General features: G+C 43.2%; 1 protein-coding gene across 2 annotated transcripts; it reads right to left on the reverse strand.

The window, feature by feature from the left end:
* Positions 1-1,512: 1,512 nt before the first annotated feature.
* DDX18 (DEAD-box helicase 18) lies at positions 1,513-18,198 on the reverse strand. 2 transcript variants are annotated; one of them, XM_004759744.3, is made up of 14 exons: positions 18,020-18,197; positions 15,724-16,008; positions 13,388-13,528; positions 11,784-11,919; positions 11,088-11,188; positions 10,769-10,968; positions 10,559-10,673; positions 9,205-9,344; positions 7,940-8,101; positions 7,479-7,631; positions 6,487-6,600; positions 4,939-4,995; positions 4,406-4,583; positions 1,513-3,332 (listed from the first exon to the last, which is right to left on the reverse strand). In XM_004759744.3, exons 1-14 carry the CDS (start codon positions 18,102-18,104, stop codon positions 3,190-3,192), a joined length of 2,010 nt encoding a protein of 669 aa, XP_004759801.2. In that variant the 5' UTR covers positions 18,105-18,197; the 3' UTR covers positions 1,513-3,189. The 2 variants fall into 2 exon arrangements, 1 of the variants encoding a protein (XP_004759801.2); XR_006602403.1 differs by lacking the exon at positions 1,513-3,332 and adding an exon at positions 4,727-4,813 and having other exon boundaries at positions 4,452-4,583; positions 18,020-18,198.
* Positions 18,199-18,709: the final 511 nt, after the last annotated feature.

Here is an 18,709-nt window from a genome sequence, read left to right on the forward strand (position 1 = left end):
AGACAAGTGGCCTCTCCTATACCAACACCCATCAACTGAATTCCAATTGAATGGGGGTTCTGGAAGCTCCAACTAGAGGCAGTGGGGGCCATGGCTGTTAGGCTGAACTACAGTGTGCCTCTTCCCATGTAAACTGTTCAAACCAACTCATAGCTGTTCTTTCTGGAAAGCCCGGTCTGTGTGCCTCCTTGGGGCCACCTGTTTGTGGATGACTAAACATCCTAACACCATTTCCTGCATTGGGCATTTTCACCCTGCAAGATGAGAATGTAAAAGTTTTATTACTTTCCATATCCATATGCATATGGATATTACTAAACCTATCCATACATAAGAACACTCTAGAGGTTCTTCTGTCCCACCAAACACATCAATCACGATATCCTGGACATGCAGCAAGAAAAATCTCAAAACATGTTGCTGTTTCTTAAGTAGCTATTCTGGCACAACCAACATTTGGTAACTCCCATGCCAGAAAAGAGGGCTACCTTCTACATGCAGAGAAAGTTCCAGTACTTTTCTACCAGCTAACGTTTACCAGAATCCAAGAATGTAGATTTCCCAGGCTTAGATAAATGGTTGAAATCTCTATCTTCCAAGTCATGCAAAGGCTTGGAAAACAATACTCCAATTGTTTAGGACACCTCTTTCCCTTTGCTGTACTGTAACCAGGTTTCTAAGAGGAGTTTGGCGTATTTATTCCTGTCCTCTGGCAGTGAACAGGCTTTTGATTCATGATGACCTGGGATTATCCGAAGGCACAATTACTGCCTCCATCTAATACACAGTACGATGGAGAGTAGCCCTGAAAATTGCATTCTTCTATCTGGCAGCTGCCGGAGGAAGACGCTGACCTGGAGCACTTTCCAAAACCTGGGCCAGATCACAACTCCAGGGGACTGAACGGCCAGAAATCTCGTGTGCACTCCAAAAGGCCCAAGCTGGCTCTGGATTTGATGAGCCACTGTAGCTGATGCTATTAACAGCAGGCCTTTCCTCTGGAGTGCGCTCAACAGAGAGCATCCTAACCCTCCTGGATGAAGCCACTTAAATCCTGTTTGTCCAGTTCATGGCCTCAACGCATACCACCAGTGGCTGTGCTCATAGCATAGAAGCCCAAGTATCTCTTCCTCTTGTACAAATGAGCCTTGCATATGAGGCTACCCTGACCCTGTTTCTGCTTCTAGTCACTGGCTCCCTCACATCCGAATCCTGGCCAGGTTGGTCAAGAGTAACTGTTAGGTCCCTTGTCTGGGCCACGCCGCCAGCAGAACCTCCTGACTCTGCAAGGACCTGGAATGAGCCATTACTATAGAAAGCACAATCTTTCCTACTTAACTCATAACATCTCTGCAGACTGACTTCTACTCCTACTGGATGTCAACCATGGCAGGACAAACAGAAGCATGAGACAGGTTGAGACAGGAGAGTCCCTTGGGGACGAGTAGGGACTTAGAACCTTGGTCTACACAGACCAAGCAGGGGTTAACAAAACAGTCATAAAATGAAATATAAAATGGATGTAATTATTTAATGACACAGGAAAATAACATGTTATGAAACAAGCTGGTTACAAGCGGGGAGTAAAGGATGACTTCATTTCTGATAGAAAATTTAAAAGTACGTATATAAAACCTCTGATGGCTATGTATGAAAATACTGAGTTTTCATTCTTGCTCTGTGATTAAAGAGTCTTCCCTTTGTTTTTGTGTGTTTTTTTGAGACATGATTATTTCTTTAAAAAAAAAAAAAAGTCACTAAATGTCTTAGGTGAAGCATTCTTAAATGCCACGAGTCTAACAGTCAAGGCCTGAATCTGAGGTCAGGTCCGGCCAGGGGACAACGGTCGAACCCAGACACAGAGGATCACTTTTTTAAAAAAATTACTGGGATGCTATTTGTATTAAGCTGTTTCCACCACATTTGATGTTCTCAGTGTATTTGTACTTAACAGGAGACTATGAATATTAACTAGCACAACAGCAAAACAATGCCAACAACTTTGGTTTCAAACTGATCAAAATGTAATAACCATTTTATAGTTATAAAATGTACTGGAAATAGAACAAGACATACTAAATACTCTGGAAGTCAAGAGTTCTACAACAAAAACCCCATGTGATGAAACCCCCATCTTTGCTGCTCTTTTTGACCGTTGTTCATTTCCAATTTCATCATAAACCTACTTTCCATTTCACAGATCTAGAAAGGGCAATTTTTCCTCAAAAAATGTTCTGCCTCCCTGAATACTCTGCAGAGTTAGAAGGGTTCAACAAAATCCAAACCACTTGGAACAAAGTTGAATGAGCAGTATCATCATTATGTGCCTTTTGCAAAAAGATATTTGCTAAGTTATTAAAGGGAGAATAACAGATGATTACACATATATTGGTGTAAATGAGGCTCAAAAATCTCAGGTTCCCACTGTTTCCAACAAATGTTAGGACTGCGAAGGGTGCTTTATTCAAATAACAATGACAAATAACCTACACTGTGGGCTCTTAAAAAAAAAATTAGGAAAGGCTCACCGCTTTAAAATCTGGAGTATACAAAAACCTAACGCCACCTTTAATGTAACATGCTTCCGAGCCACAGTAGCATTTTCAGGGGAGGTCAAGAACTACGGTTAAGGTCCAAGAAACAACCAAAACAACAAAAAAAACCCAAAAACAAAAACAAAAAAACTGAGATAATTTTCTGCATCACCACCCCAGTGTACCAGGTCACTGCCTCCGAAGGTAGGCTGAACTGGGTAATGCACATTAAGGAGGGCACGAGATGTAATGAGCACTGGGTATACAGAAGACTGATGAATCACCTAACTCCACCTCTGAAACCAGTAATATATTTTATGTTAATTACTTGATTTTAAATAAAAAAATAAAAAATACCCTGCCCCCCAAAACAATGACAAATTCGGAGGCAAAAGATCTAAAATTCTCTGCTGCCCAACAAAATCCAAAAGATCCCTTGTTTTGCTCTTGAACAACCTAGAAAAATTGAACTCTGTTTTACATCCCCAAATAAGAGCGGTATCTCCCCGAAGTATCAGTGCCTGGAGCTTGAAACCGTCAACTCATACTCTTGTTCCATCAGTCCCAATCCTGAAGCTACAATTCCTTTGTTAGAGAAAGGGGAAAAAAATCCATTTCAGGACAAAGCTACTCGAGACAAAAGGAAGGTGTGTCTTCAGTGGGAGAACTGCCGGCTGTCAGAGGACTTCTTGCTAATGTGTTTGAAGATTTTGGACTTCTCGACTTTTTTGGCTTTCTGGTAGCCGAAGCCACCACCGCCTCCTCTCTTTTTAAGCTTGCCGTCATTGCTGTTCACGTCTAAAGGTGAAGGTTAAGGAAATTAAGCAACACCAAGACAATGAGCTCTCATCTAATACTCACACAGAGAAGAAGCCAGCATGACCCCCACCGCTCCACTCCCACAACCCCTTCCCACACTAGGAAAACGGGACCTTAAGCCCACGTGACCCATTTCCAGGAAGTCTGGAGTGGTCACGGGATCACCGACTAAAGTGAGCAGGTGGGACTTTGAAACCCAATGTAAAAGCTGTATTGTTTTCCATGCACAATGAAACTGAAGACCATGATTTATAAGTTTGAGAGGTACATCAGCAAGTCTAGAGAAACACAATAAAAATCACCCTGTCAAATGACTTTCACCTCTGTTCGGAGTGGATTCAGAAATGCTTAGCCACCTGAAGGAATTGCTGCTCTTCCTCACGATTCAGCAAGTATGCATCACAGCAGACACTTACTCACTACCTACAATGAGGACGGGGACCCCTGTCTCGTCCCCTTGGAGTTGGCGCCACAGCGCTCACAGGCCTCACTTTTGCTGTTTGTGCCTCGCTGGGAAACACGAAGATCAAGTACAGATGATCAACTGCAACAGAACCAATTGCAGGCGTTCCCTTGGCTTTTACCCTGGGTAGCACTTATGTGTTTCTGTCTTTTGCTAGTCTTGCAACTTCCTTGCACGAAATCCTTCCACGGCTCTGAGGCGATAAACATTCGGAGGCCCCATCTTCTCCCTTTAGCCCCAGGGTGTGCTGCTCTCCATGACCTCGTAAGGGGAAGCCTCAGAGCAGCCGAGCCCTGCCACTGTACCTCTCTGGCTTCTCTCCGGACGCACAACTCTTTCGCTTTCCCGGTCTGCCTGACAAGTTCCTAAAGGCCTAAAGCCCAGGTTGTCCTGTGTCTGCAATCCCCACCGCGACAGCTAACCCCTGCCCACGTTGTGCTAGCGCTGACAAGCAGTGACCAGAATGAACTCCCAGGGCTCCAGATAGTTGAAGCACACCCCAAACCAAGTGCTAAGCCCAAGTCGACCTTCTGTCAACCTTCTGTCCCTCAGTTCCCAGATGAATTCCTGCCAACAAAGAAAAGGATACTCAGATCAACAAAAGGAGGCACCTTGAAACCAAAAGAAAGAGCAACCTGAGGCAAATTTAAGTTATTAACATTGAAGATCTGTTTCAGAGAGTGGGAATCATATGCTCGAATGTAGGACTTATATGCTTCCTGGGCTGACTTATGAAGAAAGTAGTTCTTTTCAATCAATTTTTCAAGCTGAAACGAAAAGAGACATTGGTTTCAATAAAATACAAAAGCAGATTTCGTATATATTAGAACAAAAAAAATTTGTTCCAATACACTTACTACAAGTTTTGTAATATTTGCAAAATTAGGATGCAGTAAGAATAATGTCATACCTTATAAGGTATGAACTGGAACAAGGTAGGGAACACAGAAACATGGTAAGCAGCATAGCAAGGACCCTAAAAGATCACAGTCCAAACCTGGTTCATGAAAGGGGAGAGTCAGAGGACAATGATTACCAACTGAGACTCCCTCTTCCTCACAAATGTTTAAATAAAAAACCTCCAAAAAACAAAAACCATGCAAATAAAAATACCAAACATACCTGAGACTGAATGTCAGAAATTTTGGACCAGGAAAACTGAAATTCACTTAATGGAACCTAGAAAACAAAAGCACGAAGATTAGTAAACCAAGATGGATCAATATTCAGACTTGTAAACGATCCAGCAGTGACAAGCGTCCTGTCCCATGAAGAACCAGAAGGACAGCCAGGCCTGCGGGACTCCCTCAGGACAGAGAGAGCCACTCCTCTGGTCTCCTGCAGCCAGTGGAAAAGTCTTATCTAACCTCTGCTATCTTCACATATACTGTGCTGAGGAACCTTCCTGAAAGGAAAGCCGAGAAACTAGACAGGAACATAAGTCAATGAAGCCCTTTTCTCTACGGATGCAGCACGAGACAGCCTGATGCTTCCAGTCAGGACCACTGGTCCCTCCCTCCATGTCAGGAGAGCTGTCCTACTGCCACCCTGCCCTGTGACTAGGGTCTGTGATACTAGAGCTCATGATGACCACACACCCTCTATGGGAAGGATCTCTCACCAGTCATCACTTATTAGGTAACTGGAAAAAATGCCAGATCTCAGAAAAGTGCTAGAAAAACAGCTGTCCAAGTCCCGCCCTCAGAGCCTGCAGTCTTGCAGAGAAGACAGGTTGGGGGTAAGGGTTCAGCTGGATGAACACTCGTGCTGTGGGAACTCCCAACAACAGGAGATCAGTGATGGCGTCCCACAACATAGCACAATTCACTGAAACCAGGAGCATTCAGAAGATCCAGAAATGGGCATTCTAGAGCAAGGGCACCAAGGCCATTTCTGGGAACTGCACACACTTTCAGGGTGGAGGAAAATCCTCCCGGTAAGACTGTGCCAAAGGAGGCCAAAGGGGAAGCAAATGTCAAGAGAAGTCCTGACAGGTGCACACAAGATCGAGCAACAAAGAGGTCAGGTAGGAGTCTAATGAAATCAGGTGTGGTGGATGGAGTTGAGGCCAGAGCCAGATGAGGGTGGGCCAGGGATCAGGCTAAAGGGACAGTAAACAGAGGAAAGAAAAGCCACTTTCCAAAACAGCAGAAGGAAGAAAGACAATCAGCAGCAGCCATGGTAGAGGGAGAAGGAGAATAGATTAGGGTCAAAGTTGTTTTTTTAGTAGGAGACTTGAGATGTAATAGGAGAGACGGGAAGTAAAAGAGGGTCAAGGACTACGGGACAGAAGAAGGAGAAGAGGCAGGAGTGAATGGAGTCCTCATGAAAACAAGGCTGCAGCAGTGGGGCACGTGGAGACAACCTGGTGTGAGGGAGCTTAGAAGGAGTGGAAGCGGTTCCACACAGGGCAAGGGAAAGGGACAACACCTGGGGACACCGAGATGCACTGTTGAGCAAGAGGGGTCAAGGGCTGTTCACTTTTCAGGCCAGATGCTCATCTTTTCTCCGCGGCCCAATCTAACTGTTCTAACTGTTCCCAGAGCACTGCAACAACTCCCGACGCCTCAGACCCATCCAGAAATGGTGCGTAAGGCCAGTGGTACCGAAGCAATTTCTACCAACAGGAATCTGCCCCCAGCTTACAATTTTCCAAACCAAGATCTTTACCTTGGATTGCTTCAAGTAACGAAGGAAACCCAATTCTTCAGGGCGTAAAATGAGCAAGGCATGCCCTCTCCCGTTTAGGCCTCTGGCTGTTCTTCCTACACGATGAATATATTCCTTTGTTGGAGAGAGAAAACCTGAATTAATACACCAACTTCCATGGGTACCTGCCTTTCTAGAACCTGCACCGTAATGGACAGAGCATGTCAGCCCATTTGGATGAGATAAGCGCTCTTCCCCTAGGGCCACGCCACACACATGCTGGCCATGTTCCCTACTTCTGTATGGACCATGACCAAAGAGGTAACGGCCATGATCGAGGCCTGATACCCACTGGATGAAATATTCACATTAATGACTACTAAGTGTGCTTTGTCTTCAAATTACTTTTTGAACATGTTTTTGTGCTAACAATTTATATCATATATCACTGTTGACAATATTTAATAAAACTTCTTCTACTACATATCCTGCAGAATCTTACCTATTTTCTGGAAGTGAATTTTATTTTCTTCTAACACCTACCACTCTTCAAAGACCATTCTAGGGCGCCTGGGTGGCTCAGTGGGTTAAGCCGCTGCCTTCGGCTCAGGTCATGATCTCAGGGTCCTGGGATCGAGTCCCGCATCGGGCTCTCTGCTCAGCAGGGAGCCTGCTTCCCTCTCTCTCTCTCTCTGCCTGCCTTTCCATCTACTTGTGATTTCTGTCAAATAAATAAATAAAATCTTTAAAAAAAAAAAAAAAGACCATTCTAAGCACATGACATTCCTAACTTCAGCCGCACTGAGGCTTCTCAAATCTTGGCACACCCCCTTTGGATCTTGCTACTGTAGCCCTAGCTACCACAGAAATACTGCAGTCAGCGTGCAGTACAACAGGATAGTGATAAATATGGATCAATCTCTGAATATGAAATACGGTGTGTCTCAGGGAAACCAGAAAGTTCATTCCTTAGCACAGAGCCCTTAGGGAGAAATCCCAAGGATGCCAGTTACCTTGGGGTCATCTGGAGGGTCATACTGAACAATCCAGTCGACTTCAGGAATATCCAGCCCTCTCGCTGCCACGTCAGTACATAACAATATCCCTGAATCTGCGTTGCAAAACTGGAAGAATGTGGTTGTACGCTTATTTTGCTTCTGCCTTCCCTAGAATCAGATCAAAGCATCCATTAGAGCTGGAAACTTGAGGTCATTTCTGGGAGGTCTGGATGTACAACCCCCTAGCTGTGGAGTTGTTAACCTGCTTCATTTCCATTTCACTCTCTGCCCTGGATCTCATTTCCCTAGGTGAATGGCATCTCTTATCCCTTTGTGGTCTGCACCCTCCCACACCCAGCAAAACTCCCTCCACATAGGATCATTCTATATTTAGAGAGAGTGATACCGAAAACCCCACAATCCATATACTTGATAAGTGTTAACTGTTTTTTAATAAACTCATGATGACCACTTACATGAATGGCCAAGACAGGTAAATCGATGTAGTTCAGCAACTCATAGTGGTATTTCACGGACTTACAGGATGAAAAGAAGACCATCAGTTTCTTCTTCCGGTTCTTCTTAAGGAATGTAAAAAGTAGGAGGAATCTCTTTTCCGAGGGACAAACAACATAGCCCTAGAGTCGTTCAAGTGAACAGATAAAAATATAAAAATAATCACACTTTCAGCTTCATGAACCAATATAATTTAATGGAGAGCTCAGATAAATAGTGTGTATATACCAACGTGCCTTACCTAGAGCAAAATTACTGAGTTCATTATAGTAAAGCATCTCTAAACTGAAGACTAATTGTAGCCCTTCTGACTCCGGTTACTGGGTACAATCACTAAATACTAAATACTTTTTGTATTTCTGAGGTTACAGACTTCTGGTTATCCACAGTTTGTGCAACCATAATAAAGTAACATCTCTACATGTTAGAACCCTTAAAGCATAGCAACGCTTCATTTTTGAAAAGGTCCCTAGTAGCAAGATCTCAAAAAACTACAGCCTGAAGGCACTGTCTTAAACAAGGTAACAAAGCCTAGTAAATATATTTTTAAAAATATACAACGAACACAATTTTTAAGCAAGATCATTATTTGAAATATTTTATTCAGCAAAATACTCAAAGTTCTGTCTTCAGTCCACCTAGTTTGGATCTGTTACCTCAATCCACCTAGTTTGGATCTGTTACCTCATTTCCAATTTTTCACAGCAATGTCCTGAAGCCAGCCTCTCTATCCGCTAACTCACCTTGCAGCTTAGAGCAAAAGATCATTAAAAAACACTTTCACTTTTTATTGCATTTACACTTGGTAGTGATTAGTGTCTCCTATGTAGCAAGCAGTACTAAGAGACAGAATAAAGATAGCTGATCAAATTATTCAGAATTCAACATTTGTGATGTCAAGAGCCCATACCCAAATTCACTGTATTTGAATTAAAAGTTCACCAGTCCATCTGCTTTTGGGATGATCCTCCAAACAATTACAAGGACACACCGAAGATGATCCGAAAATGTAAGATCTTGGGGCACCTGGGTGGCTCAGTAGGTTAAGCCTCTGCCTTCGGCTCAGGTCATGATCCCAGAGTCCTGGGATCAAGCCCCGCATCGGGCTCTCAGCCGGGAGCCTGCTTCCTCCTCTCTCTCTTCCTGCCTCTCTGCCTACTTGTCATCTCTGTGTCAAATAAATAAAATATTAAAAAAGAAAATGTAAGATCTTGACAAAGAGTACCTGCTCAAGACCATCCACTGTTGCATTAGCTTTATCGTCATCAACACCAACATACAATGGCTCCTTTTTCAAAGAAATCCTTGCCAAGTCCTCAACTTTTCGAGTTTGTGTGGCAGAAAAGAGCATGGTTTGCCTGCGTGCTGAAACAGATACAAATAAAAATAACCCCAATATTTCAGGGACTCGTTAGCATTGCCACCGCTAGAAATACTGAGTAGAACTAGCAAGAATGGGATGTGTGATATCACTACAGATATTAAGATGGGAATATCTCAAACAACTTTACGTCTATAAACCTGACAGATAAAACGGACAATTTCCTTGAGAGATAAATGGTTAAAGCTCGCTTGAGATAAAAGAGAAATCCTGAGGGGCACCTGGGTGGCTCAGTGGGTTAAAGCCTCTGCCTTCGGCCCAGGTCATGATCCCGGGGTCCTGGGATAGAGCTCCGCATTGGACTCTCTGCTCAGTGCAGAGCCTGCTTCTCTCTCTCTCTCTCTCTCTGCCTGCCTCTCTGTCTACTTGTGTTCTCTGTCAAATAAATAAATAAAATCTTTAAAAAAAAAAAAGAGAAATCCTGAATAGCTTTGTATCCATTACAGAAACTGTAGTTAAAATTGTCACATAAAGAAAACTCCAGCCCCAAAGATTTCCACTGGTGAATTCTATCATATACTTAAGGAAAAAATATTAATAATTCTGCACAGTCTCTCCAGGATTTGCCGAGTTTTTATTTCCCAACTCATTCTTTGAAGCCAGCCATTACCCTGATACCAAAACCGAACAATGATTCTTAAGCACAGATGCAAAATTTCTAAAAAATTTGAGCAAAGGTGAATGCGGCATATAAAAAGGATAATGCATCATGACCAAGTGGGGTTTACTTCAGGAATGCAGAGCTGTTTAATATTTGAAAATTATTATTTGATAAAATTTACTGAGTTAACAAATTTAAAATTTAAAGAAACATTTAATGAAAAAAGCAAACATCTGATCATTTAACAGGCATGGTAAGAGCATTTGATAGAATTTAGTATCTATTTCTGATTGTGATGTTACTGTTCCGTTTTATGCTGTTCCTGCATTTTTTTTTTAAAGCTTTTTTTAAAAAAAGGTTTTATTTATTTATTTAACACAGAGAGAGATCACAAGTAGGAAGAGTGGCAGGAAGAGAGAGAGGGAGAAGCAGGCTTCCCGCTGAGCTTGCACTGCAAACTACCTCTAGGGCTGACTACCACTACTGCTTGGCTTGGCAAGATTACAATTCGGGGATGAATGGCTTTCCTAGAGGAACCGCCCTCATCTCTTCCAACAACCACTTGGCAAACCACATGCAGCTATTAAGCCTACTTACTTGGCAGAAGTTTAATAATTTGTTTTAATTCCTCTTCAAACCCAACATCTAAGATACGATCAGCCTCGTCAATAACCAGACACTGCAGATTTTTATACATAAACCCTGGGGTATTCTAGCAAGACAAAGGCAAAGAAAAACATATTAGCTGTCAGGTTCAGGTTTCACACGAGACAAGAAGACAGGCAGCCCCCTCCAGTGTTGCTCTACCTGCATGTGGTCTAGGAGGCGGCCTGGGGTGGCCACGATGATGTTGATCCCATTACCGAGTTTCTGTGCTTCAGCCGACCTGTTGCTGCCACCCATTATCAAGCCGTATGTGTGAACATGGTACGTCATTAGCTCCTTAAGAACACCGAAAGTCTGCATGGCCAGTTCCCTAGTAGGTGAGAGGATAAGAACTCCCGTTCCTAAAAGGCAAAAAATGACAAAAGGCTAAAGCCTAGCTGTAGTTATTGACATGAGCCCGTAACAGCTATGATAACCTTCTAGGGAGATAGCACCAAAAACCACTAGATCAGAGACTCACCATTCCTAGGCATGAACTTTAACTTGACAATGAGTTCGACTGCAGGGATGAGAAATGCCAGCGTTTTACCACTGCCTGTTTTTGCAGCTGCTAGAAGATCCCTAAATATTAACAATGGAAAGGAAAAAGAGACATTCAGTCTACTTATTCAACAAGCATTTACTGAACACCTACTATGTACTATCACATTCCAGGCATCAAGGCTAGAATGTGAATAAGAAAAACAAAGTCCCTAGCTTCTTTATCACTGAAATCGTTCAGAGGTTACAGATCTAACCCAGAAATAAGAATTATGCTATAAAACAGAAATGAACACTTTTCTTCAAACATTAGTAACTTAAAGCCTTTAATGAAGCGTGGATGTTATCAACCCAAAGCACAGTGCAAACATCAACAGAACATCTTCTTTCTAAATGACTAGCACTAAAAAAGGCACCTGGGTGGCTCAGTGGGTTAAGCCTCTGCCTTCGGCTCAGGTCATGATCTCAGGGTCCTGGGATCGAGCCCCGCATCAGGCTCTCTGCTCAGCAGGGAGCCTCCTTCCCCCTCTTTCTCTGCCTGCCTCTCTGCCTACTTGTGATCTCTCTCTCTGTGTCGAATAAAGAAATAAAATCTTACAAAAAAAAAAAAAAAAAACTAAAAAAACAAAAAACCTAAAAAAAGGTACTAATGCCCACACATCAATGTTAATCATACCTGCCTTCCAGAAGTGGTCTGATACTTTTATGCTGAATTTCAGTCATGTTTGTAAAACCCATTTCTTTTATTGCCCTGAGAGTGTTCTCATTGACAAGATCAGTAAGAGAAGCAAATGAAGTATCCTCAAAAGCGCCTAAATAAAAGATAGTTTATCATTAGCAAACTTATCTTTAATAGTTAATACTGCAACGGCTATATGAATTAGTTTTGCTGTTTGAAAACATCACCGGGTGGCAATGAAGCTGAAAACAGCTTCTTCCAGTAAGAAAGACTAACCCCCACCATTCCCATAAAATAACTAAGAAAAAGAATCTGACTTTTCAGTTTCTCCACTGCTGACAGCTGTGTAGCGTCTAGAACCTACCCTGTAACAAAAATAGTAATGGGCAGAGAGGAGATATAGTCCAGGGACTTGTGTGAGATGAGTATGTCATGCACTGGGGTGGTGCCGAGAGAAATGAAAATGTTTAATAAAAAGTGAAAGCATCTAGTATAGAGAAACTAAGTGCAAAATCAATCAAAAGAGCTGTTAATCTCACGCCAAAAAGACAAGCGAGAAGATCAGATATAGCCACACTCCATTAGACTGGACTCACACGTCAAGCGTGCAATGGTTCTTCAACCGGGGAAGACAACAAAATCCCCTGGGGAGCCCCCACCCCATCCTTGCCCAGCTTGTCAGCCAGCTATTGTCCACTTTGGTGCTACTGACATTTTGGGTTGGATAATCCTTCATTGTCAGAGGCTGTCCCATGCATTACTGGATGTTTTGCAGCCTCCCTGACCTCCACCCACTAAATGACAGTACCAGCCCCCAGTTCTGACAACCCAGTGTGTTGGCAGTCAACCTTCATGGTTTGCCTGTGACTAGTTTATGCACAGGACTTTGGCTGCTAAAATTGGTCAAGTTCTGAATAAACCGGGATGATGTGATCACCCCTCCAAGGAAGGAGAACTGCCCTGGTTGAGAACCACTGCCATAACCTTTACAATTTTGATTAAGCAACCCTGGGTTAGAGTTAAATTTAAATATATTTTTAAAAAATTTATTTAAAATTTAAAAACAAATAAATTTAAGTAAAAATTTAAGTAAAATTTTTATTTTAACAAATAAAAAATGCACACCGAACAACTCAAGGAGCTCCTAGACATTTCTGGTTTGGGCAAGTTATTTTGGCCAAATTCTTGACCTTACGAGGAAACAGGCCAGAGGAAGTCACCCTGGCAAAAGTCCCTCAATAATGTGAATTTCATCCTTCCTTACTACTAAGTGGGTCAGTATTAAACTCCTGGGCTAATGATTTTCCTACTACAAAATGGAATGAACTTTAGAAAACAACAAACCAAAGGAAGAGAGGACCCCAAAAGCTGTTTGTGTGCTAACCAAAATATTTTGCGTCAGAAATGCAGAAAAAAAATAAAACAGAGAAATGACAAGAACTAAGGCATATAATGTAGATAAAGCCGCAGTAACTAGATAAAAAATATTTCTTGTCAATACTTTTCCTAGGTAAATTAAAAGTTACAACTGAAACTTCAAATCCTATAATCCAGAAGGCATGCCATGTTTAAGGTCTCTCTGGAAAACTTCGTAAAATTACCTGTCAGTCCTAGGGGTAGGCTGGGCACTTCATTGTCCTCTTCCTGATCATCTGGCTTCTCCACACTGTTTTCTGTTCCTTCAGGAGCTTGGGCCCCTTCTTCAGAGTCCCCTTTGTCTTCAGTTTTCACTTTTTTGGTATCTTTGGTTTTAAAGGAAAACACCCCCCCCCCCAATTTTTTGGTTAAAATAAAATACCAAATGCAATCACAAAACAAAAAGATGTGTAATGCAAAGAGGCATGTTTTCAAAAGCTTAACACACTTCCAGTTTTAATATGCTAAGAATGTCTTTTTCATGACTAAAGATTTAATTATATGTAAAAACCCAGGGAGACATACAGATTTGCCAACAAAACTTCATTTTTCAGGTCTATTCTAGCAGCCTGAGTGATTGATTATATATATATATATACACTTTAAGATTTTATTTATTTGAGAGAGACACAGTGGGAGAGGGAATACAAGCAGGGGGAGCGGGAGAGGGAGAAGCAGGTTTCCTGCTGAGCAGGGAGCCCAATGCAGGGCTCGATCCCAGGACTATGGGATCATGACCTAAGCCGAGGGCAGACGGTAAAGACTGAGCCACCCGGGTGCCCCGAATGACCAAGACATATTTGAAAAGTTGAACCATCTAAGTATACTGATTACATCAAGTTCTGTGTATTCCACCGAGGAAAAAAACGACTGTGATTAATAGTTTGTTGAACTCTTAAAAAGCACTAAGTTGTCCGACTGTACCATTAAACATAAATCTTCCATTAAAAAGCTAGCTTTGGTTCAAAGATGAGCAGAAACCCTGAAGGCTCTTCATGTTACTAAAGAGACCTCAGTGCAAGTACAATTCCCTTAGGCGTCGGACACTGGTAGCTCCTGGAAACCAAGTGGTGAGGGGAAGCAGGGGGGAGGCCTCCTGGCATTTCATATAGCTTTCCTAACAGGGCCCTACACTATCCTTCCAGCCTTACCTCCCATCACACTCCTGAATGTTCCACTTGGGATCAATGGGTTAACTACCATGCTGGGCTCCTACAAAATCATGGTAGCTAACTATGCGAGTTAGAACAGAACTGACTTGAACCAAAACTCAGGACTCTCTGTGGCCCAGGACTGGCCTCTTCCTTGCACCTGACTACCACCCTTCTAGAAAACAGTCAACCAATGAGCAGCAAAGCTCCTTTCTAAATGAAACCCTCATTTCAGCTAAGTTAGATGAACAGGAGATTCTAACCCAGGTGTTGAGAAACTTTTTCTATAAAGACCCAGAGAGTGAACATTATAGGTTTTGCAGGCCTATAGGAATTGTCACAATAAAGACACAGGGATTTCACAATAAAGACCAAGTAAACAAATGTGCACTGCAGTGTTCCAATAAAGCTTTATTTCCAAAAGTAGGTAGAGGGCTGCATAGTTTGCTGACACCTGTTACATTCTCCCTTGAAATCTCTGCTTGCTTACATCTCAAATAAAATGCCTCTCTTTCACGTAAGCTTATCCAAATCCAACCATCTTCCAAAAGCAAGTGGCCTCTACCCCATCCTGGCCATTCTACTCATTGGAAATTAACATTCCATTTATACAGAAGTTACCTGCTATTTTTATATACTTTGCACATCCAAATTATTACTAAGTCTCCTTTCAAGAGGAGGAATTTACAGTAGGCAAAGAAAATTGGAACAAAAAAAGGGTAAATAAAAAGAGTCATTAATGCAAAGTCTACTGAAATAAAGGCCCGAGACGACAGGAACGTATTAGCCCAGATGTCTTTAGCGTAATGCCACAATTCTGTTTGAAAACAGTTAATAAACCTAAAACCCTATGCCATAATATGGTCTGTTTAAAAGCCTAGCCAAGGGGCGCCTGGATGGCTCAGTGGGTTAAGCCGCTGCCTTTGGCTCGGGTCATGATCTCAGGGTCCTGGGATCGAGTCCCACATTGGGCTCTCTGCTCCACAGGGAGCCTGCTTCCCTCTCCCTCTCTCTCTGCCTACTTGTGATCTCTGTCAAATAAATAAATAAAACCTTAAAAAAAAAAAAAGCCTAGCCAACTATCAAAAAGAGCAAATTTCTAGAATTCAAAGGAGGCTTTCATTGAAACTCAAGGTTTTCTTCAGTCCTTAGAGCGTGTAAAAGCATATGAGACCTTTCTCAGTATCTTAATACAAATAAAAATGTCAAACCCCCAGTCCGCACTCTGCTTCTTTTTGCTACTAGGTTATTTTCTGGTATGTTAGTGAGTATAGTGACTCTTGCATGTTGTGTGAATACAACATTAGAAGGAAGGTGAAACTCTGAAAATTGTCTGAATGTCTGAAGTTCAAGGAAACTGAAGTACTTACCAGGCCCAGCATCATCCACCATTTTTCTCTTTTTCTTTTTCTTCTTTTTCGGTTCTGAATTGGGAGGCTGTGTTGCTGCTTCTCCATTGATTTTTATGGTAGATTTCTTTTTTTTTTTTTTAACTTGTACAGTTTCCACTGTTTCTTTGGTTCTCTCTCCATTCTGGGCTTCTGAGGAGCCCACATTCACAGACTGTTTCAGGGATTTTTTAACCTTCCCACTTCCCACTGGTTCTTCAGATATATCCACATTTTGCGTTTCTGATATGCTCACATCCGAGACTCCTGTTTAAAAACAGAACGCAAACTGTGAACAAAGAAGGGGTTTGCTTAAAAACTTTGGAATCCCAGGTAAGAAACCTCATGGTATCCATGACTGAAATGATTTAGCTTTTAATACCCTTTCATGTACATTATTAAAACCACTTAAATTGGGACGGCTGGGTGGCTCAGTTGGTTAAGCAGCTGCCTTCGGCTCAGGTCATGATCCCAGCGTCCTGGGATCAAGTCCCACATCGGTCTCCTTGCTCAGCAGGGAGCCTGCTTCCTCCTCTGCCTCTGCCTGCCATTCTGTCTGCCTGTGCTTGCCCCCCCCCTCTGATAAATAAATAAAATCTTAAAAAAAAAAAAAACCCACTTAAATTTATGGCATTCTACTACAGGACAAGTAAGTTTCCTTTAATGAAAAATGCTGCAAAAGGGAAAGCAATATTGATTTCTTAACTTCAAAAAGCCACATCTCTGTCCATACGGCTTTAAGAATCTGGGACAGCAAAACTTCAGTGAAGTTAAACATTTAAAAGGATGGGGCCAGACACCGGTAGCTACAAATAAACATTTTTGTATCAAGTATTTGATAAATATATGGCTAGCTGACATATCAGAAAAGACTATCATCTATTCACACAACTAGTGCTTTTCCTGTAACTTCAAAACTTTCAATCTAACTTTCCTAAGCAGCAGTGAATTGAAAATTCACTTACTGGTCCCAGTATTTATCATGTATATACAAACGCCTAAGGATGTCTTTAAAAGTTTCCCTGCTTACATATAATAAAAGGTAACAACACTTTAAAACACTTTATTTTTTTAGAATTTTAATGGTCTCTTTAAGTACCAAGATGTAGTTAGTAGTGCCATATAATTTGTAAGAACTGAAAATACAAGGGAAATTCAAAAAACCATTTCTAAAACCCACAAACCTGCCCTCGTCTTCAGGATTCCTCCCAAGCAACTAATCTCTGCTGGAATCCAACTAGGGTCAAGAATTATGCCTCCAGGGTGCCTGGGTGGCTCAGTGGGTTAAGCCACTGCCTTCGGCTCAGGTCATGGTCTCAGGGTCCTGGGATCGAGCCCCACATCGGGCTCTCTGCTCCGCGGGGAGCCTGCTTCCTCCTCTCTCTCTCTGCCTGACTCTCTGCCTACTCGTAAACTCTCTCTGTCAAATAAATAAATAAAATCTTTAAAACAAACAAACAAACAAAAAAAAAGAATTATGCCTCCAACATTGCCCTCGGGAACTGATACCTTATATATGACCCCAAAAAGGATAAGGTAACTTCAAGATCTCTGGCTCATTGTTAGGAACTTAGAACTGCAAACGAGGGGAGTAAGAAAGGTAACGGACATTCAGGTAAGCACCTTTCCAGCGAAGTCTTTATTAAGGATGCAAATACCTGGAAGCGCTCGAGGAATTCATAACCTAAAGTTAGGAGCAACGGGAAGAGAGGGAGGGCACGCGCTGGACACGTGCAGAAGGCACTTCTAGAGCTGAAAACAGTATTGTCCAGGAATCGAGAGAGCCGACCTGAGCAGGGGAAGGCGATGGTGAAACGAGCTTGTCTGAAGCAATGCCGGCATTACATAGAGGTGAAAAGGCGGCGCGTGGAGATGACCGGTTCCACGTGTCTGACTGGACATGGGCCGGCGGGTTTGGGTGGGGGCTGAGGTGGGACCTGAAAGTCGGAGGGACACAGAATAAGGGAGACACAGAAAAGCCGGCTTGGCTGGAAGCCCGGTGGGAGGCCTGGAGAGAAAACTCAGGCGGCCTGCTCCTGCTGCGACTGTGCGGAGACACTGAGGCTCGGAAAACCTCAGGAGCGGGCCGGGGGCACGCGGAGCGCGGCACCCGAGCAGGAGCGACTGGAAACCGCGCCAGGCTGCCTTTCACTCTCAACAAACACACGTGCCGCGGGGGAAGCGGCCGCGCCACCTCAGGGATGCAGGGACTCCGAAGCAGAGCAGCTCCGCGACGCAGGGGCGGGCTCCCGCAGTCCCCAAGCTCCGCGCATCTCACCCTGAAGCTTTAAGTTTCGCTGGCGCAATTTGAGGTTCCGTTTCTCGATCTTCTTGCGCAGGAGTTTCATGGGTAGATGGGACATGTTGTCGGTAAAGCGCCTCCGCTGCGGCGCCACAACTTGGCTACCGGGTTGACGTTACTTCCTCCCGGTCGCACGTGCGTACCCCGGACGACCGGAAATAGGTCACGGGACCCCCTGGAAGACGGCCGACTGATAAAAAAAAATGAGTCCGGGGTGGAAATGCTTCCGGCGACCGGACTCTGCGCAGCGCCCTCTAGAGGAGTGGAGGTCCCACCTAGGTTCACATTGTGTCCGCCGGTGGCGTGTGTTAGGGGCGGTGGAGGGTCCTGAGAGTACGAGCTTCCGCAGAGGAGGCTGAAGAAACAACGACGAGCAGGGGGTTTAGGGAGTCTCCAGTTTCATGTGTCCTCTTTGTATCCTGGGCTTTTCGGGATATTGAATAAAACCTAAATTTCATCTTTACCTCTGGAGGAAGATTCCGAAGTTAAGCAGTGCCAAGAGAGGGTTGGGAGCATATTGAGAAGAGGGGTCTCTTCACGGCTCCTGTTTCAGTACTTGGAACACCTTGAGTTCTTGACTTTGGTCAGTTGCAGCTGGTTGGTTGGGACCGCCTGCAACACATTCTTCTACTTCGGACTGAAATAGAGCTAATGTAACTTCTGCAA

This window comes from Mustela putorius, unplaced genomic scaffold (assembly GCF_011764305.1).
Source record: "Mustela putorius furo isolate JIRA1106 unplaced genomic scaffold, ASM1176430v1.1 tig00003867_pilon_pilon_pilon, whole genome shotgun sequence".
Taxonomy (NCBI): Eukaryota; Metazoa; Chordata; class Mammalia; order Carnivora; family Mustelidae; genus Mustela; species Mustela putorius.